Raw genomic sequence first — 22,085 nt, 5'->3', positions numbered from 1 at the left:
TGCACGTTGCTGGAGGTGGCTGATGAGAGTTAGAGACCAATGTCTATCCCTGTGCTCTCCACTCTCTTGGTCTTAACCATTTATCTATTTGCTAAACTTATTTGTAATGCTTTTATATCATGCTTTTGTATTATTGCAAACCACACCGAGAGTCGCTTTAGGCAGGTAGCATATACATTTAATAAATAAATTTCTTCTTTTGCAAGGAGAAAGAGAAGAGTCCATAAGCCAAATCTGTATCGGAAGTTTTAGGATAAAATGGGATGTTTGGGGGGAGCCTCATTTGCCAAACGTCTTAGAGGAAAGATGCAATTAAAACAATATTTTACAACCAAAGCTGGATTGGTGAGATAAATCCTTAAATTAGGAACGTGTGGCATATTAAGAGAAAACCAGGCTACCTTTGCTAGCAGCAGCCTTTTTCTTCAGTTAAATGCTGTAGGGATTACCTCCTAAAGCAGTGGTCACCAACCAGTGGGCTAGGGACCACTGGTGGTCTGTGAGAAAATTTTGGTGGCCCACAGAGAAATCTCACCCCCAAAGCAATTAATCCAGGCTGCGCGGGAACCCAAGGCTGCGCTGCCCACATGGCGCATGGGAATACAAAGCTTGCGTTGCTTGCATTGCAAACAGGAGGTAGTGAGTGGAGGGGGGGGAAAGGGAGGAGAGGGGGAACTCGCCCCACTCCCCTGGCCTGGCTGCTTCTTTCTGCTTCTTTCTTCTTCTGCTTTTGGCTGCACACAAGGAAAGCAGCAAAAGTCTTTCTTTCTCTCCCCCAAACTCTGCCAGAAATGAGTCTTGGGGACCCTGCAAGGCCTCCTGCTCCAAGAGGCTGCACCCGCAAAGACTAATTTCTGGCCGAGTTTGGGGGAGAGAAAAGAGGACTTCTGCTGCTGCTGCTGCTTTCCTTGCATGAAGCCAAAAGTTTCTCCCCTCCCCCCCCCGCCTGAGAATGGAGCTGGAGACGGTATCCTGCGATCCCCTCCCCCCCCAAAAAATGATTGATTGGTAGGAAAATGGGGTGGGGAATTTTCCTGCAGACTTTTTTTTTTTTTGGATTTTCCCAGGGTCCCTGGTCCATGGGATTTAAAATTATGAGTCTGGTGGTCCCTGAGGTCCAAAAGGTTGGCGACCCCTGTCCTAAAGGGCACTTTCTGCACAGACAACTTAGGTTTCTCTGGAAAATGTACCATTATCGCCTGGACCAAGAATCTTAAGCAGGGAAACTCTCCCATCCAGACTGGTTGTATTGGCCAAGTATTCCAAAGAAGCTGGTCAAAATCCCAAGGAATCAAGACAAGAAGTCAGCATTAAGGTGCTCTTTTGCCAAAGCTTGTATGTCCTTTAGGGCAGGGGTCCCCAACCACCGGGCCCCGGACCGGTATCGGTCCGTGGATCATTTTCTACTGGGCCGCTGGTTTGCTGGGCGCCACCATCTTGTTTCGACAGAAAGTGCTTCCAGGTGAGCTTTTCTGGTTGGAAAGTGGCGTTTGGGTCCTGAAGGAATCCTCGCGCCTTGGTTTCATCGAAGGGGGGGGGGGGGGCGGCTTTGAACGAAGAGCCGTCCCGATGGCGGAGGAGATCAAAAAAGCACAAAAAAGGTACAGAGGAGGAATTGAAGGTGGCGGGGAGAAGCGGGGGACGGCTGGCTGGCCGGTCGCTCAGCTCGCCTTGCCATGCATGCTTATGCCGGTACCTGGCCGTGGATCATTTTGTGATGCCGGTACCAGGCCGTGGCACAAAAAAAGGTTGGGGGCCACTGCTTTAGGGGACATTCTCTAGTACCAGCAGAAACCTCAAGCACAAATCCTTGTTTTCTACTCATCAGCTGGGAAGAAGTCTGAACTAAGTTTTTTTCACAGCTGCCTCTGCACAAAATCAGAAATAATTACTTCAACCACTGTGACAGAAACTTCCTCAAGACAAAAACTTAAACAGAAAGCAAGGCAGGAGGAGACAGAATACCCCAGAAGATCAACCCCACTCACTGTCTTATAAACTGCACAGCGTCCTCATACTTCATTCCACATTCAATGAGTGCAAGGGCAACCAGAACTGGAGCTCTGGAAGGACATGAAATATTAAGACAGATTTAAAATTGGTCCAATAAACATTCAGAAATAAATCCAATTAGCATAGCCATTGGGCCAAGACAGTTTTTGCCTTGCAGCAACAGGATACCTGTTCTGATCTCGATTCAAGTCCAAGTCCGTGGTTTTCTGGGTGCCAAACAGAAGTGATATAACTATGGTTTGTACCTTTTGCTAAAACAGCTCAGTACAAATAAATGAGACATGGGTAAGAAAATAAAGATACCTTTGCTTGGTAATTAGGTACAATTTTTAATGAGCTGGCACTCATTCAAAAGGCAACTGGACTTTGTTTTTTCCATTTCACTTCTCATCCAAGAAACTTCAATTCTGAGTGGATAGAGGTGGCAGGGGATGGAAGTATATAGATTCCCTTTCAGTCATCTGGTCATTAGCACTCTCTCGGAGCACTGTTGAGGCCACTTGGGTTATCTCTGCTAACAGTTGTAGGCACTCTGGGCTTAACCCATCCATCCTTTGCATTACTTAGTACTCAGAAAGGTATAATCAGTTAAGATACTGATATCTTAAGATGGCGATATCACAGGCCATTAGCATAAAAAGGAAGTCTTAACACCAAATCAGACAATCCTCCACCAACAGCCCGAGGCTCAACACACTAATGCAGGCTACTGCGTATATTAGCACTCTTCAAAATGTTTCAAGCTGAAAATAGATATTTCAAGTTTGAAACAGTCGGACTCTTCTGAATATTCTGGAGTGTTTTAAGCCCCAGATACCCACAGGAACCTCAGACCAGCCTTGTTTCATGTTAAACCTCTAGTGACCATGCACACACAGGGGCACCTACTGAGAGGAGACAGATTATTTAGAGGTGTAGCTAAACTAAGGTAAATTATTTTCAAGCAAAACCCCAAGAATTATCCGTGTCCCTCCGAGGAATGTCAGAGGTCTATACTTTAGTACTGGCAGATTGATTCTCATGCTTTATAATGTCCTAAAGTTTTGAAAGAATAAATTGGAAACTGAAAGACTTTACATGGTTAAAGATTAGCTTAATGAAGGAAAAACAATGTATGTGTGCCAACCCAGAACCCTTCTAAGGGAAAAATCTCTTTGGAAGAGGCATACTGCTGTACAAATAGGTTAGTTTACTATTTATTTTATGTGCAGTTGCTCAGAGGTAAGGCAGAAATTTAAGGAGTTGACTAGTCACCTTTCTGCAGACAAACATATGCCTATTGACAGGCAGCTGCCTTCACTTTAACCCTAACCCTCAAAAGAGACTGGGCCACATTCATCCACTGGTATCTGACAAAGGGATAAGTAAGTTTAAACAGTATATCTGACGTAAGTGGGCAAGAATATTTCCTGTCAAAACCACAGTAAGCCCGAAACAGTGTTACAAAGTAAGACCCCCTTTCATAGAAAACCACACAGATAAATCTCAACTTTGCTAAGCTAAGCACAGCCTCATTCAATTTACCTTTTTACTCTATCCCACCCCCTTCAGCACCCACCCCCCCACACAAAACAGTATTAGTTAGTTTTCCTGTTCTAATGTAAGACAATGCTTACCTTCCCAATCCTGCCACACAGTGCACAGCAACACAGCAGCCTGGCTCCTCACGGAATTTGGTTTTCAACAGGTTGAGCCAGTCCTCCACAATTTCACCAGGGGGCGGGGCTCCGTCATCAAACGGCCAGTCCTTGGAAACAGAAGAAGAGGAATATCCAGTTTGGTCTGATGGTAAAGACACCTGGCAAGAAACTGGGAGCTCACAAGTTCTAGTCCAGTCTTAGACATGAAAGCTGTCTGGGTGACTTTGGGCCAATCACCAGGAGACAATGGGTTCTAGTCTCACTTTAGGCATGAAAGCTATCTGAATGGACCAATCATCAGAAGAAATGTCTACAGAGATTCTCAGTCATCGGAACATGGTTGCCTCAAAGGTGCTTTTTTCAGAAGACAACTCAACTTTCAGCAGTTCCAAGAAGATTCCATATCCATTTGCACTCTGATTCAGGTGACTCAGAGGGCAGAGAGAGCCCCCCAAGTGGTCTCAACAGCTCTTCGAGAGAGTGCTAATGACCAGATGATTGAAAAGGTATTAAGGTCTTGGGATTTAAGAGCCAACCAGCAATGAAGCTGATGCAATATAAACTGATGTAATAAGAATCAACCAGCATATATAAAATATTATAAAATATTTACGACCATAATAGCAAATAGAATAAAGAGATTATTGAATCAATACATCCATTCGGATCAAAACGGTTTTTTGCCATCCAGATATATCAGGAATAGCTTAAGGATAGTATTAGACATTTTGGAATGTTACGAAGCACATCTGGAGAAACAAGTGGCCCTTGTTTTTCTGGATGCCCAGAAGGCATTTGATAATCTAAATTGGAAATGTATGATACAGCAAATCTATAATATGAACCTAGGAACCAGATTCGGGAATATAATAAATACGATATACTCCAAGAATGAAGCAGCATAGCATGGTTATTTCCCTTTAAGACTGGGGATGGGTTCTACCCCTTTAAGAGGTGTTTATATATAGGCAGCCATTAGAGGGCATGTTCTCTCTCCTTGTGTCCTGTATCCAGTGCAGAGTTTCTCCGTGTAGAGTTAAGAAGGTATTTGCCTACCATGTATATGTCTGTGTATAACTGTTGTATATAAACCACTGTTAAATGTTTAAGTCTCTGTATGCTGTAATTTGCTCCTGGGTTGTCTCATAATAATAGTCACGCTGCAAACACTGACTAAAGGAATATATATACTTCCATCCCCTGCCATCACTATCCACTCAGAACTGAATAAGTTTCTTGAATGAGAAGTGAAATGGAAAAAACAAAGTCCAGTTGCACCTTTGAAACACCAGAAGGCAGTGACTTCTAGTCTGGCTTAAGGCATAAAATCCTGCTGGGTGACTTCATCCCAATTCATTTCAGAACATTGTTGTCATGGGAAAAATAAGAGGAGGAATGAGTATTATAGTGTACCACAGAAGTGAGTATATGGCCTCACATTTTGTAAATATTTAAATATATCTTTTCATGTGACAACACTGAAGAAATGACACGGCTACAATGTAAAATAGTGAGTATACAGCTTGTGTAATAGTGTAAATGTGCTGTCCCCTCAAAATGACGCAATACGCAGCCATTAATAGGTGTTATCGCTCTCACTCTATCATACTGGTCACTGAAGTTCAACATGGCACCTCGTGGAAATTAACTCTCCGAGGATCTTAAAAAATGAATTGTTGCTCTTCATAAAGATGGCCTTGGCTATAAGAAAATTGCCAAGATCCTGAAACTGAGCTGCAGTACGGTGGCCAAGACCATACAGCGGTTTAACAGGACAGGTTCTACTCGGAACAGGCCTCGCCATGATCGACCAAAGAAGTTGAGTGCCCGTGCTCAGCATCATACCAGAGATTGGCTTTGGGAAATAGACGTACGAGTGCTGCCAGCATTGCTGCAGAGGTTGAAGGGATGGGGGTCAGCCTGTCAGTGCTCAGACCATATGCAGCATGCTGCATCAAATTGGTCTGCAGGGCTGTGGTCCCAGAAGGGAGCCTCTTCTAAAGAGGATGCACAAGAAAGCCCGCAAACGGTTTGCTGCAGACAAGCAGACTTAAGGACATGGATTTCTGGAACCATATCCTGTGGTCCGATGAGACCAAGATAAACTTATTTGGTTCAAATGGTGTCAAGCGTGTGTGGCAGCAACCAGGTGGGGAGTACAAAGACAAGTGTGTCTTACCTACAATCAAGCATGGTGGTGGGAATGTCATGGTCTGGGGCTGCCTGAGTGCTTCCGGCACTGGGGAGCTACAGTTCATTGAGGGAACCATGAATGCCAACATACTGAAGCAGAGCATGATCCCCTCCCTTCCAAGACTGGGCCCCAGGGCAATATTCCAACATGGTAACGACCCCAAACACACTTCCAAAATGACCACTGCCTTGCTAAAGAAGCTAAGGGCAAAGGTGATGGATTGGCTAAGCATATCTCCAGACCTAAACCCTATTGAGCATCTGTGGGGCATCCTGAAACAGAAGGTGGAAGGTGCGCAAGGTCTCTAACATCCACCAGCTCCATGATGTCATCGTGGAGGAGTGGAAGAGGACTTCAGTGGCAACCTGTGAAGCTCTTGTGAACTCTATGCCCAAGAGGGTTAAGGCAGGGCTGGAAAATAATGGTGGCCAAACAAAATATGGGCACTTTGGGCCCCAATTGGACATTATGACATGGGGTGTACTCACTTTGTGGCCAGGGGCTTAGACATTAATGGCTGTGTGTTGCGTTATTTTGAGGGGACAGCACATTTACACTGTTATACAAGCTGTATACTTACTACTTTACATTACAGTCAAGGGTCATTTCTTCAGTGTTGTCACATGAAAAGATATACTTAAATATTTACAAAATGTGAGGGGGGTGTACTCACTTCTGTGATAGACGGTATGTGTTTTCACTGTCTTATTTATAAAATAATAATGGCTGGACATAAACAAATACATGTGAAGTCCATCTAGGCTGAAGAAAAGGGGGAATGGCACCAACTTTCTTCCAAGCAGGCAGAACAAAGTCAACACCCCCATATCTTCAAGGCTTCCATCAAATCCCATTTGCAAATTAATGGGAACAACTTAGAACAGGAGGCACGAGGCACACACGCTGGGAAGAGGAAACAAGCGGACTCCTAATTCATACCTATGTAACATGTGAGGCCCCAGAAAATTTGGATGTGGTCTGGTATTGCTTACTAATTTTTTTTTTATATCCCAGAAACAAAAAAGTATTAAATATGAGTGGAGTTTAATCACGCATGCACACACAGAGTTTATATGTCTGCAGTCAATAACAGAGGGCTTTCCGGAAGGCATCTAAAGGCAAAACAGAGGCCAAGGTGATGCGTGCAAGTGGTAGCAAGCGGCTGCAGGAGAAGGCAAGGCAGGTCTGGTAATAGCAACAGCACTTAGACTTGTACGCCGCTTCACAGTGTTTTAAGTGGTTTATAGAGTCAGCCCTCTTGCTCCCAACAATCTGGGTCCTCATTTTACCCACCTCAGAAGGATGGAAGGCTAAGTCAACCTTGTGCCTGGTGGATTCGATCTGCCAAATTGCAGGCAGCTGGCTGTAAGTGGGGCAGCTCCACCATCCCCGTCCCCATCCCAGCTTATTTTTTACCTGTGTGCCTCGTCCCACCCCCTGCACCCTGAGGTCGTAATTAGGGCTAATTTTGTGGGTGAGGCTTAATTTGATCGCATGTGCTCAAAAATGTGATGTGGCTTTTTTTCAAAGGGGCTCGTCTTTTTGGAGAAACACAGTATCTACCTACCTACCTATTTTATTTATACACACCGTGTTTTCCCGAAAATACGATCTACTCTGAAAGTAAGCCCCAGCTTGATTTTTTAAGAAGGGTACCCAATATAGGCCCTCCCCCACCCAATAAGCCCTAGTTAAGACCACACCCACTCTCTTCTACCTGGTTGCATGGGGTGGAGCGAGGCACATGGGTAAAAATCCAGCAAAGGTGGGGATAGGGGGCAGATTGAGCTGCTTACCTTCACATAGTTGCAGCCAGACGTCGCACATCCCAACACCCACTTCTGCAGCCGCTCACCGTGGCTTGCGCGCGTCATCCCCAGCCTCTGTTTCTCTGTCAGAGGCCCTTCAAGAAAGGCCTCTGCAGCCAATAACAGAGCTTTCTCTCGCTGGGCAGGCAGATTTGTCCCAGTGTTACAACTTAAGATATGACATAGGAGGGGAAATGGATGCAAAAGTAAACTGGGATGTGCTTAGGTTGAATTACATCAAGAGGATCCCAGGAAAAATTAGTTTTGAGTAGGGAGCTAGTGGGAACAAAATGGCTTCAGGAGTTCCAAGAAGCAATGGAGAAAGGATGAAGTCCCCAAGAGAGATGACTTTCAATTGATGGAGTTGAAGGAATGAAAGTTGCAGACAGGAAAGCATCAAGATATGAAAAAGGAAGGATAATGAAGATCTTTGAAGAGATACGAAGAAGGAAGGATAATGAAGATCTTTGAAGGACAAGATTGCATAATATAATCTGGAATGAACAGCAAGCCAATTTGGAGATTTAAAGGAAAGGCAATTAAAATTAAATGGCTTTGGGTAATGGAATATTAGAAATGGAAAAGAATGTACAGAACCAGAAGGCTAAAGAAAAGGCTTGGCTAGAGATAAACGGGACATTCGCCGGAGTTTTTGTCGCTGGAAAAGAGAAAGGATTATTTTTGTTCCAGTTCTGCAAATGAAGAAACAGTACAAATAAGAGAGAGACTAATCCTTCCAGACGTCAGAAGTCTTTGAAACCAATTTAGTCAATGGAGAAGATAATGTGTTGAAGCCTCCAGCCTAATTTAATAGGAACTGCATACCTGAATTAATTACTTCTTGACCAACAAGAACAATTGAATACAGTATCTTTAAAATAGCCTCGTGTTTAATCAAGTCCATTAATTTAAATTAGTTCAAATTTATTTCATTTCCAACAAGGAATGGCATACTGTAGCTCAGAAGCCTATTCAGCCCAAAGAAAAAAGAAACACAGTATGATTTGTGTAACATTTTAACTGAATTACATTCTTTATTTTAGCTGATTGTATTATTAAGCAACTAAGGTTAAAATATTACCAATCCAAAACATATCCCAAGAGTCCTCTCATCCAAACCAGGGGATTACCATGCTGTCAAAGGAACCCAGGGTCTACTTGTATCTCAATCGAGAAAGCGGCCCGTGTAATGAAGTAGGAATAGATTAAAAGCAGGAAATCAGAATTCCACTCAGCCATTAGGCATCCTTGGTCAGTCACTTCCTCTTAGCTTCACTTGAGATGTAGCACAGGAATAGCCCACGAGATGTCTTGAACTACTTAAGTAAAGGTAAAGAGTGATATACTTTAAAGGCAATGCCACAACATTTAGTCAGGTAGTGCCTCTATCCCTCACACTGTTAAATTTGTTATTTTCTGATCCACGCACAAAACACAAACTACAAACTTCTCGTGCGGATGCAACCAACTATTCTAAGAGCATAAGGTCTGGAAGCGAAGGATGGGTCAGAATTGTCAACGTCCATAAATTAATAGCAGCATTCAGGTTTAATCGAGCATATAGCACTGAAGGAAAAGGGAGCGGCCTGGAAAGAGAGAGCAAATAGTGGCACTAGTTCCCAAGTTCAAAGTTTTATCAAATCTGCAGAACAGATAGCTCTGCAGCTTGTGTTATTGATAATACAAAAACAAGCCCCTAAAAAATAAGCCACAAATCCCATCTTGTCAAAACACATGCAGGGATATCAGAAACCATTGGCTCTCAATGGAGACTGGTGGCATCTGAAGGTCTTCCCAGAATCTACAAGCACCTGGACACTCTGAACATCTGGACATACTGAACTAATACCTCGGCCAGTCCAGATGACATTCGTCAAACCCAAGGCAAATCTTCCTACTGCTCTTCCTCCTCACTAAGCACCTGATTCCAAAGATCCCCATCCACTCAGTAAAGACAGCAGCCAGGGAAGATGGCCAGAAAGAAGATCTGGTTTAATTTTCAGGAAAACAGTTTCAAGCATTTTTATTTTTTTTTTTGTCGACAAGACCAGAGTCAGATTTTTTTAGTATTTTTGTCCCTTTTTTATATTCTGAAAAAGATACAGTCAGTAGTGGGTTCCTACCTTGGTCACTACCAGTTTAGTGGGTGATTGCGCGCAGGCGTGCGCACCCCCAACACACCAATCAGGTGAGAGGATAAAGAAACGAAAAGCTAGGAGTGACCCTTCCACCCAACCCATGGCGCTTGTCGCTTCTTTTATCCTCTCAGCTGATCGTCAGAGGAACCGGTTTGGCCGTACCAGTAGCTTTTTTTACCATACCAGTCCAATCCGGTTGCATACCACTACTGGGTACAATCTGTATTTCAATCAACCCATATTTACTTAACTAGATCCCCAAAATTAACTGAATAATTATCACCATACCAGAGATAATCGCCCTTAGTACACTGTGCCACCAACGAAACAGCTACTAATTTTTAACATTTTAATTTCCAATTAAAAATTTTAGTGTCACATTTCTGCATTTTTGTCCAGAAACTGCAAAAGATGCGCAGGAGTGGGCCAAAGGAAAGAAACTCAACAAGCTAGGATAGTAAAATTGTGACAGCAAATAGGGCAGAGAGACCTACACAGCCTGCACCATGAACAGAAGTCCATGGAGATATCAAAGGAAAAAGCAGCAACCTCAATGCAGGCATCCTTGCTGTATTAAGTCCGATAGAGTTTATTTCATAAGGACATCGTGTTGTAAACACTCATGAGAACAACATTATTGGCAAGAAGCTCCCACACACTATTACTGGAAGTTAATTCAAGCACCTCAGCGAATCAACATCTGTTTAGAACTCAAAAGCCCTTTTATTTCTCAAGTTAACAGCTATGCAAGGCCTTCCCTGCAGGGCCTTATCAGAATGGATGCCATGCACCAGAGAGACTTCCTACCCATGAAAAGAGGTACAGGGCAGAGCTACTGAAATTGAAGCTGCCACTGATAAGTTATTGTCGTGAGACAGGAATTGAGATGTCTTTTAAGCAGCAATGGAAGCTGACTAAGTTGCAAGACTCATAAAGTGCACCCTTCAATTCTGAAGGAGACCAAAAGGACAAGTGCTGCATTCATTGCTACTAGGAATATATTTATAGCTTGCTAAATTTGTTTCATGTTTGTTTTTCTTCCCAAAAAGCCATGAACTGGCAGTTATTATTCCCTCTTTGACATGTTAGGGAACAGATTCTAAGTCAGGATGAACAGTTCTAAAACATATTTGTGTGTTAGATTTATATCCTGACTTTACTTCAGGAACTCAAAGAACCATATATGGTGTTCCCTCTTCCCATTTTCCACACAGCCCCAAAGAAATAGGTTAGACAGAGAATGTAAATCTGCTCCAAAGATATCAAAGGAGCTTCCAGGAAAGAGAAGCTAGACCAGGGGTCCCCAAACTTGGCAACTTTAAGGCTTGTGGACTTCAACTCCCAGAATTCTCCAGCCAGCTGGAGAATTCTGGGAGTTGAAGTCTACAAGTCTTTAAAGTTGCCAAGTTTGGGGACCTCTAAGCTAGACCAACACATTTATTCCTGTTGCACATTAGTGTCAGATGGTGCTCCTTTCAAAATCCAAGAAAGAAATACTTAGACTCCGTTAATTAGAGAAAAGATATCTTTTACTGGAAATCAAATGGTAGCAACAAAAGAATTCTGAATCTGAGAAAATGAGCGCGTAAATCACATATACAAAGTGACGGCAATGTTCCCACCCCCAATAGTTCAATTGGGTCATCCAATTAAAAGTTGTGTATATCATTATGTGGGCATCTCCAGGTGGTGATGAGGCCTCTGTCCGTTGACCCTGACATATTTTGATAAAGAGTTGCAGTTGTGTATAGCATAGAAGCCTAAGCAAGAACCTCCCCCCGCCCCAACTTATATAGTTCTGTTTTGTAACACCTCCAGCTCACTTCCCGTAACCATTCCCCTGCCTCCTCCGTTACTTATGACAGCCGAAAGATGCAAAGCAAAGGAAGAATATCTTGAAGGCTGACATTTAGCTCTTCAGGGACACAATGTATATATGAATACAACCCTGCAAATTGGTTCCTATCTTTCAGGCAAATAATTAGGCTCACATACTGCTCAAAGCTTGCTAAATATAATTTACAAACATACTCAACTCATCTACAACCACCAGAGTCAAATTATGTTGTGTTCCAGGCAGTGTTACTTCTCTGTGGCACCTTCTAATGAAACCATTCTTAGAAAAGAATTTTGTTATCTTTAATCATGCCTGCTTTTCAAGCACAAGCTATTCTTGGAAGCCAACACATGAACTTGTGATGTTTCAACAACTGCCACGGAGTAATCTCAATAAAATCCCATGACCATCCCCTTCTCTTTTCCTTTATGGAGTGACATCCTTATGAGGGCTTGTTGTTTACTAACATTATAAAAGAGGTCAGTGGAATTAAATGTAATCTGCCAAGGCAAGATCAGTGAATTGTTCTATAAGCACCTTGGACCCATCTTATTCTCAAACAAATCTCCAATATTACAAGGGTATCTTTGAACTGTAATTTTTAAATTGCTTTAAATTACCCATTAAGAAAGTGGGAGGTAGCAGCAAGGCCAAGGTCGTCTGTTGGTTTTCTACTTGAAATCCTTCCCTGGCCTACAAGTACTCTAGAATTCACTGGGTACATTTCCCCCCGCCCCACCCCACCTCAATCTGGTAACTATTCAGCTCTATTTCTGAAAAGTGGTAATAAAATATGTGAAGTCTCTTTTAGGACCAAATAACTGAACCAACCAGGAGGAGAGGGGAAGAGAGAATGTGACGATTCTTAAATCAAAATTCTCTTAGCAGTGAACCATACGCCTGGGAGGAACCATGGAGGTCTTTCAGACCAACTCTGCCCAGGGCGGGAGTTCCTATACTATTGCAGACAAATGGTTCAAATTTTTTTTCATGAAAACCTTCAAGTGACAAGAGCACCCACAACTTTGGGAGACAAGCTGATGCATTCCACTGATGTATTGTTCTCACTATCAGGACGTTTCTTCTTAGTTCCAGATTGGATTTTCCTCTGACAAGCTGTCCATCCATTGTTTTTTGTCCTGCCCTCAGGTGCTTTGACAAATAAATTGACCTCCTCTTCCATGTAACAGCCTTTCAAATGTAATTATTAGTACAGTGGTGGCCAAAATTGTGGAAACCCTTTTAGGAAAAGTGTATTTTTGAGGCTTAATGGCTAATAACACCACTTTTGTTTGAGTGGTACCATAAAATTATATATCAATGGAAAGATAATTTAATCAATGCAATGAAATTTGTTCAATTATCTGTATTCTATGAAAAGTTATAGCCAAATAACCAGAAAAAGGAAGCACAACTTGCTTAGGTTGATACCAGATAGCTTCCCTTCATCTGCTTGTAGGCAATGAGCATGAGTGTTTAGAGAGCCAATCAGGTGTCATCTTGTTTTGGCAATGAACGAATCAGATCACAGTAGGATTCCTTTATTGATGTCATGTATTGAAGCTGAGAGGACATTTGTCAGTGTGTTATGTGATCGCTATCAAGTTGGTTGGGTCTTTTTGTGTTCTTTCATTTAGTGAGCTTGTAAAATGTAATAAAATTAAAGTAATGGTGCAAAGAGGTGACTGGTCACCCAGAAAGCGATGTAAAATAGTATTATTAAGTGAACAAGGCTACAGTTATAAGGAAATTAGAAGAAAAATTGGTGGAAACTTAACCAAAGGTGGCATTTTGTCTGGATGCTGGGTGTCTTAGAAGGTGGTCATAATAAGAATGTTTGCTTCAGAACAAGATACAAATTATTTATTCTGTAAATAAAGAACCTGAAATAAACTGTGAACTGAAAACAACAGAAGAAAATGGGGCAAGGGGGGAGATCTCATGGATTCTGTAGACTAAGGAAATAAAGAATGCAACATGGATCAATCCATAATAACAATTTAAAACCTAATTCTAATTTGCAATTAGCTCTACTTTTTGATGCATAACTGTTTCCTTCTGGTTCTCCAAATTTTATCCTTATTGGAGATTTTTTTTCTTACTTGGGGAGAGGGATTTTATATTAAATATTATTTTATATTGAATATTAAATATTTTATATTGAATATTAAAAACTCTTCTGAGGTCCTGATATTTAATGCTGACATTAAAAATGTAAGGCATGTGTACTGACATTAGGCTCAAAGATGGCACGTTCCTAGTCCACTTTAGCTAAGGCAGAAATCAAAGCAGAGTCAGCTCCAAAAAGAATTTGGGATGGGCAACTTCTAGGAATTCCAGGGCTGGAAATTCCTAGAAATATGGAAGATCCAAAAATAATATTGGGAGAAAGCAACAGCCGCTCACTTTGGTCATGCTGACAAGAAGCCTACTGAGTTGAGCTTCTTGAAAATGTCTTTACTTCCACCCTTACAAAGACTTCGCTTTGGCCTTGAATAAATTAGAATAGCTATTAAGACCAGAGGGCCCTGAATTTTCATTCGGAAAAATCAGTACTCATTTTTTTAAAGATATCTTATTTAATCCTCCCACCTTAAAGCATTTGTTAAATATGATTTTCTGAACAGGCACAGGAATTCCAAGATCTTTTCATAGTAATTTGTTGTTTTTCATGATTTTCATAATTTCTAGTCAAGAAACCCTTTTTCTTTATATATTAATTGTCCCAAATATTGATGTTAATAATTGTAGTGATATTTATAAAAGTAAGATTTTCTTATTTGAAAATATTGAAGCCAAGGCAGGATCCAAGTCCCAATACTTTTTTATCCATACTTTTCCACGAAATCTTAGCTTTGATCTCAAAATGGATCTAAATTTAGATTTGTCGAAGTTATCCAAAATCTTTTATTAACTTTTAGGTTCATGATGATTGATCAATGAATATGAACTGAAATCAGAATATCATAATAATATGTTTTAGCCACATCCCTATTTTATGCTATTTTATTTTAAATAAAACAAAAATACAATTTGAGAAGTTGACTCCCTGAATTTTTATTGCATTTAAGTTATTACAGCTATACATACTTCACCTTAGAAAGTTGCATTTATTGAAATATAGGGCTTGTTTTTACTTTTAACATGCATTCAGAAATCTTAACGTTCGATATCTAATCGACACTATAAGAAATTTAAACATAAATAGGAAATGAAATCGGGGTCCTGCAGCTCAATTATTCCCATTTTATCCCTCCTGCCAGAGGGAGGAGTTAACCAAAGCAGTGAATTTCCTCACCAGAGTTTCTTAAGTATTTTTTTCAACTGGTTTCCCATTGTTTTTCTATGGTTTGCTGTTCTCTCTTTTTTTAAAAGAAGCAACTCTCAGAAATCAGTTTATTTTTAAGATTCTTGTTTCTAAAACAGCAAGAGTCCAGGGATTTTGGCGAGTTTTTAAAAAATACATAGCTTCCTTGGCTCAATTTAATGACAGATAATCCTTGCTTAGCGTCCATTCAAGCAGCCCTGTATGAAGGGACTAAAAGACCAGTCCTTGAAGTTCTGGCCAATGCAATGCCAAAGGAACAAAATTCAGGGCCACTCACATTTACAGCTGCCTTCTGGCCATCCACTGACCTGCTACCACCCGCTGCTGTTTCTGCCACCCAGCCCTGCTCACATCATGCTCTGCTATTGTGTAGCTGGGATCTTCTTTGCACCACCTTCTTTCGTGCTGGTCCAGCCAGGGCTTCTCATGTGAGCTGTCCAGGGCCTCCATTCATGTCCCATCTAGGGCCTTCTTATGCAAAACAACCGCAGCACATGAAAGCAAGCCCTGCCTGGCTGCATCAGTGCAAAAGAAGGCAATGGGAAAGGCCCTGGCCAGTACTGTAGTAGTATGTACTGATGAGTGCAGAACAGCTGGCAAGAGAATATAGGCAGGTAGCCAAGAGGGCACAGCTGGGGGGAGTTCAAAAGGAAGCGGTCCCTTACCTTACTGGGTCTTGGAGCTGGGATGACTATTAGAGGGATGACTATTAGACTCTACTGGGATGAGTATTAGTACCTCAATTTATAACCACAATTGAGACAGAATTTCAATGGCTGTGGTTAAGCAAGACAGGGATCACGCTACTGGGGAGGGCATTTTGCAACAAATCAGACGTGCTTCACAGGCCATAATTCAAATGGTTATTAAATGGCTGGTTGTTAAGCAAGGATTACCTGTTCCTCTCCTAATGACTGTGTTGGATTTAGCTAATAATGGCAACAAGGTTGCTGCTGCTAAGCAATTCGATCACATGATTGTCACGCTTCCCAACCGCATTACGTAGCAATGGACATTCAACAGACATTATCTGAGGACTACCTGTATACACAGAGGATGCCACGCAGCAGCCCTCAGACTGCTTGCACCGATATGAACGATCCCAACAAATCCTTAGTCAGAATTCTGGAGTCTCATGCTGTGCAAAGAAATCCCTCTGACAAAGGGAGAAGAGAGATTCTGGGAATCCTTCTCCATATTAGAAGAATTGAGATTTTTATATTTTCCTTTTACTATGCTGAAAACAGCCTTCCCCCCCCACACACAGAGATACTGATCTGTTGAAATGAATTTTGCTTCAATTTATTGTTGATAAAATACTATTTTGCTGATTTGTTATGTTTTATAATTTCTGTATTACCAGTTTACATTTGTTTGTGCGAGAGAGATTAAACAACCACACCAATGTTTAAGAATAATCCAAGGTTCTGGAACTCTACAAATGCACGAGGGAAGGCTTAGTCATCCTTCTCTGCGTCTTGCTGGATCTCTCTGCTACTTTCTAGCACCAGCATTTATCACTCACCCAGGCATTTACTGATTATGAGCAACCATCAGACTAAGAACCCACCCCTTCCTCTTCTCAGATGGCACAAGGGTGACTCAGTTTCTCATCCCCATAATATTACTAAGAGATAACCAGGATAGTTTATAATCAGATATCCTGGCATGGCAGCCATGTGACTGTGGTGTAAACCAAGAAGCTTTGTATGTAAAACTACTCTCATTAAAACTGACTAAAGTAACATATCTGAACAGGTACCGTTTTCTGAATATTAACAGGACTGAATGAGCTTCTCCTACTCTTTATCTTCATATGAATTCAGGGTGTGTCTGAGATGCCTTCAGATCTCTCCCCCCGCCCACCCCCCAATTTTTTTTTGGACTTTGTGATATTTATCTGCCCATTATCTAAAAAGTGGATCTTCCCCCTGTTATGGTCATCCTCTATGTTCCTTTACTAAGCCATAGTTTGCTTTAACAGTCAGCAGCCAGTTAAACAAATTACATTCTGTTTTAATATTTGACTTTCTCATTAATACCTTTGGACTGGTTTGCAACTTACATCAAAATATACTAAAAAGCAACATGCTGGTATACTTTATTCATATCATAATCATGGGTCCCTCAGAAAACACGCAGTTAACCATCTGGGACTATTTCCTCTGTGACTTCTCTATCTAAGAAGAACTTAGTTCTGTGTATCTGCTGAACCGATCAATTTGAAATCTTTTGTCTGTTCTGATGTGAACAGGATACTACTAATGCTTCTTCCTCTAAATGAGTAACTGTCAAAACCTCGACTGGTCATAGACCTACAAGGAGAAAAATGCAAGCTGCTTTACAGACCAGATTCCAAACCAATTTTACACAGGTACAGGAACATTCCACAGCATTATAAAAGACATTTAGCTATGAAATGGAAAGATTGCCATATTGTCAGTCCCATTCTGTTCATGATTGTATTTCCCAAAGATTGAAAAATACTCACCAGAACCTGTATTCCTTCTTTTTCAACAGGTGCTTTATCATAGGTAGCATCGCAAACTCGCACCAAGGTGGTCACGCCATATTTCTTCAGCTCCTTTTGTGAACAAACAGGAAACATGTCCAATTTATTTCTCGGAGTAAGGGGCAAAAAGTATCACTTCTGGAGGCATGCAGCTTTATTAATAACTGTTATCTTATAGCAACCTATCAAAAAGTATTTTTGCTGCAAGCTAAGATGGCTGTCTTGATGCCTCTGTGTCAACAATGCATAAAAAGAGTAATATTATAACAGCAGTATTTAAAAACTGTGAACCTTTGGAATTTTCAATATTTCTGCATAAATCCAGGTAGTTCTCAAGTTACGACTGAAATGGAGCCTGCAGATCATGGTCAAAACTTATGACCTCATAAAGCAGGTAAAGTCGACTGTCAGATCCGTGTATCTGCCGTTCTTCGATGGAAGAAAAGGGTGGGTTGGATTTGATATATTTAATTCTTTTCCTCACCATGTATCCTAAATATCCTATTTCTTACGTTGACTTTATATAACCTTTTACACGATTTATGACCATTGCCTGGCGCCCCAGATGCCTGGAAAAATCTCACCTCTTTGAGGGATGTAAGGGGAGAAGGGGCCATATGTAGATTGCAACACCGGAAGGTAACTCCGGGGAACCTTTCCCTATCTGCTTTCTCAGAGCCGCTGGAATAATAACATCTTCACAACTCTCTTTATCTTAGTTGCATGGCCTGAGGGACCCCAGACCCTGCTCTGAATTTTGACATGCTTTAGCCCTCTTCAATAAAAAGATTCCTTTTGAAATACAAAGTTTTCAAGAGTTCATACTTATATTTTGAAGGGGGGGGGGGAGAGGCTAGTCCTTACACTGACATTATTTTTGTAAGCAGTTGTAAGTAAGCACTGCGGTCATAAAGCAGCCACAAGCAGTCGTTTGGGGGCATGGTTTTGCGAACAATTGAAAATACCGTAAATACTGGATTTGGACAAGACCGTCGTAAAATGCAGTCATGTGACCACAGGACCCTGCAAACAATTATAAATGCAGTCCAGTTGCTAAGCACTCAAAATGGAATCCCACGATGTGGGAAGGGAAAGGTGATCAAAGTTGTAAGTAACCCCTCCCCCCTCGGTAGATCTGTTGCAACTTCAACCAGTCACAGTCGGGGGTGGGATTCAAATTTTGAAACAACCAGCTATGTGGGCGTGGCTAAATGGGCATGGCCATGTGACTGGGTGGGCATAGCTTCCTTTTCCTTTTTTGCAGCACACCCTCCATTTTTTTTTTTTTTTTTTGGCCTTCTGGGACTCAGGGAAGCCCCCTGGGGAAGGGGAGTTTTTGTTCCCAGAAAGCTTCCCCGGGGCTCAGAAAGGCAAAAAACGGAGTGGGGGGGGGGGGGGTTGAGTGCTGCACAGCCCACCCCCACTCCATTTTTTGACCTCCTGGGCCTCAGGGAAGCCTCCCAGGGGTACGGTTTTGCTCCCAAAAGGCTTCCCTGAGGCACAAGGAAAAAAAAATGAAGTGCCAGGGGGGCGCAGCACACACACACCCGCGCCCCTTTTTGCCTCCTGGGCCTTAGGGAAGCCTCCTGGGCAAAGACAGTGAGGGGGATCCCAGCACAGCCGATCGTTGGAACAGCTGATCATCGGGAAGGGGGAAAAAAAAAGAAATACCTTAAGGAGTGACTGGGCAGGGGAGAATGCAATCGGCAATGTCAGGCACGCACACAATGTTGCGCATGCACGGTAAGGGCTGACTGGGTGGGGAGGGAAGGGGCGGGCGGAGAGGGAGGGGACAGCCAGGGGCATGATTTGCCGGTTCTCCGAACTGTGCAGAATTGTAACAGCCGGTTCTATAGAACCGGTCCGACCGGTAGAATCCCACCTCTAGTCACAGTTGAGGACTATATCATCACGTGAGTGATTCCCCATACAAGTCCTAAAACTAGATAAAGTGATCCAAATTGAACAAGTGAATAAAAACTTTGTCCATGTATTTATTATTGAGGAAAATAATCCAAAACTATGTGTTTGCATGTGGCAAAATATTGAAACCCCTGGGAATGTAAATTCTTTTAAAGGGGAAAGAATAATTCCTTTGATTGAAACACCTGATTATTATCAGGTATAATATTTTGAACTTATTTAATTTGCCTGGAGAATAGGTAGTATTTAAGGTCAGATATATGATGAAATATTGAAAATTTAACAGGATTCACATTTTTTTAAGCACCACTCTAAAAGTTTCTAGTTTTACTACAAATGCAGCAACAGGCTGTTGAATCTCAGGAATGTGGTATCCCTTCATTTCTGCCTATTAGGAGAAATAGTCAAGTAAAGGTAACTCTAAAAATAGGGGGGAAAATCAGATTATTCTGGACTTCATCCTCCCTCAATAAAACACGAAGATGTACAACCAAGCTGGGGAGAAAGTAATGTGGAATACAAATTTTGCTCCATATAATTATTCCCATATATATAATTTTTGGTCTAAACATTTCCAGACAGAGACTAATTTCTTTTGCATCTTAAGTAGTTTAGATTCTTTTCTGTTTTTCAAAAACTTTTGAGAAGAAACGAACTCCAGGGTGGGGATGGTCCCTTAATTGCTCCAGGATATTTTTCTGAGATTCTACCCTACTAGGAATTGGTGATATGTGCTGAAATCTGGCTGCTCTTGTAACTATCGTGAAAAATAACGGGCTATTTTCAAGGGGAATTAGATCAATTCATTGACAAGACCATCCTAATGACTAACAAACCACTTTAAGAAATATAATTTCCTGCTTTCTGGTCATGGTAAAAATAATCCTACAGGTATCTGCACTAAACTAGGGACTACAGTGGAGAAACTGGTTTTTAGGTAATTATATTTTAGAGGACATATACACAGAAGCAAGGGCATCAGCTTTTCATTTAGTAAACTCTTAACAGATGACAAAAATTGTTTAAATAACAGTGAAACATCAAATTCTCTTAACAGAAGCCCACAGGTTACAGTGACTTTATCAAGACAACTGCTTTGCTTTAACATTATATTGTTTATATTTATAGAGAAGGAAACAGACAAGCAAGCTTTATCAACAGCCTAAAAGAATATTTAAGAATGACTTTTTTTTTAATCGGAAGAAAGGTAAGAAATGTTAAGTGTCCCCAACCTAGACAAGAGCCCGGCAATGAGGAAGAACAAAACTAACCTACCACCACCAGCTCTACGAATTTTGTTTACATGGAAATGTGTGGTTGCCTTGTTTGAACAGCCATCAAACTTTACTTGTCTGAAATACTGCCTTGTTTTCTGATGGCAATAATTGTTAGAGTAAGCAAATCATTTCATTTTAATTGCAAATCTTATCATTAAAAAGAGAGAAATTAGCATACTGCAATGCAAGACATTCAGCTCAAGCTTGTTCTGCATTCCCCACGAAGCCTCTTGACTCCATTAGCAAAAAGGGATTCTTGGGGAGGTATCAATCAATTCAATCCCGATTACTGGTGATTACACAAATTTATGCAACTTTCTTGGCAACGTTTTCAGAAGTGGTTTTTTAAGGTTGAGAAACTGGTAGGCTCAAAGTCATCCAGCTGGCTTTTGTGCCTAAGGCAGAAGTAGAACTATGGAATTTAACTAACATTAGAGTTGCTCAAAGCATTTTTAGAACAATAAAATGGCAGTGGGTCAATGCTGCTTAGTAATGTGTGCATTCTAACATTTTGCAACCATCTTATGAAATGTCCATCACACATTTTTAATCTGCAGATTTGTCTACCAGTTCAGAGAATTTTGTGGATCCTGAGCAGTATCTGACATAAAGGCTATGGGAGAAAACAGGAAGACGTATTAGTCAGTTTTGCAAAGTGGGACTGTATTTAGGTGTTAAACACACCAAACACAGGGGAAAAACCTTCTTTGTATTTTCATCGTACTCCTCTATTATGTAAGCTGTCAATCGCTGACAAATTATGGAGGATCAATAATGGCCTCTTCAAAGTAAGTCAAAGGAATGATACAGTTCCTTTATTTTAAAAACTGAAATAGACTTGACATTTATTTTTACCACTGAATAGTTAAAGTGACTAACCTAGATTTGGTGAAGTGCAACCCCTCCTCACTTAACTATCTAAATTGGGACTGGCAAGTTCATCACTAAGTGACACAGTCATTAACCAAAAACCTCATTTGACTACTCTGATTAGCAATGGTGGCTCCAGCAATCCCAGTTGCTGCTGAGCGAATCTCACATGGTTAAGTGAGGACTCAATGAGATCCAAGCATTATTGGAAGAAAGGGACTGCCTCTACTTCAATGTACCTCCATCTACCTATCTCTGCCCTTTCGGCCATCTATTTAATTGCTGCCACCCAGCTGGCACTACCAGCTGCGAATTTTCTTGCCAGAAAACAGGAGCCAGACAGTAGTGGAATGTAATGCAGTGCACACACCCTCCTCCTATACCATCACCCACCAGTGCATGGCCAAGAGGCATACCCCAGCAGAGGGGAGGCAGGGGAAGACAATGAGAGTCAGCAAAGGGGGTGGTAGTAGCGGTTGTAAAAGCGGGTGGGCCTGAATTTTGTTCATGTAACTGTGGGGGCACTGCAATGGCAGGAACTCTTG

At 41.5% G+C, this 22,085-nt stretch overlaps 1 protein-coding gene across 7 annotated transcripts in view; it reads right to left on the bottom strand.

Annotated features, from left to right (window-relative positions):
• The window catches only part of PTP4A2 (protein tyrosine phosphatase 4A2), a 51,690-nt gene that overhangs the window by 837 nt on the left and 28,768 nt on the right, over window positions 1-22,085 (bottom strand). For all 7 annotated transcript variants that reach the window (XM_087939540.1, XM_087939541.1, XM_026702701.2 and 4 more), the window contains 3 exons: window positions 17,450-17,542; window positions 3,630-3,760; window positions 1,989-2,063 (listed from right to left, as the gene is read on the bottom strand). In XM_087939540.1, the coding sequence (XP_087795666.1) occupies window positions 1,989-2,063; window positions 3,630-3,760; window positions 17,450-17,542 (299 nt within the window). The remainder of the gene's footprint in view (window positions 1-1,988; window positions 2,064-3,629; window positions 3,761-17,449; window positions 17,543-22,085) is intronic.

Source organism: Pseudonaja textilis, chromosome 10 (assembly GCF_049901715.1).
Source record: "Pseudonaja textilis isolate UNSWEBS1 chromosome 10, rPseTex1.2, whole genome shotgun sequence".
In the NCBI taxonomy this organism is placed as follows: Eukaryota; Metazoa; Chordata; class Lepidosauria; order Squamata; family Elapidae; genus Pseudonaja; species Pseudonaja textilis.
The sequence above is the reverse complement of the archived record's forward strand: the minus strand, read 5'-3'. Positions and strand labels throughout refer to the sequence as shown.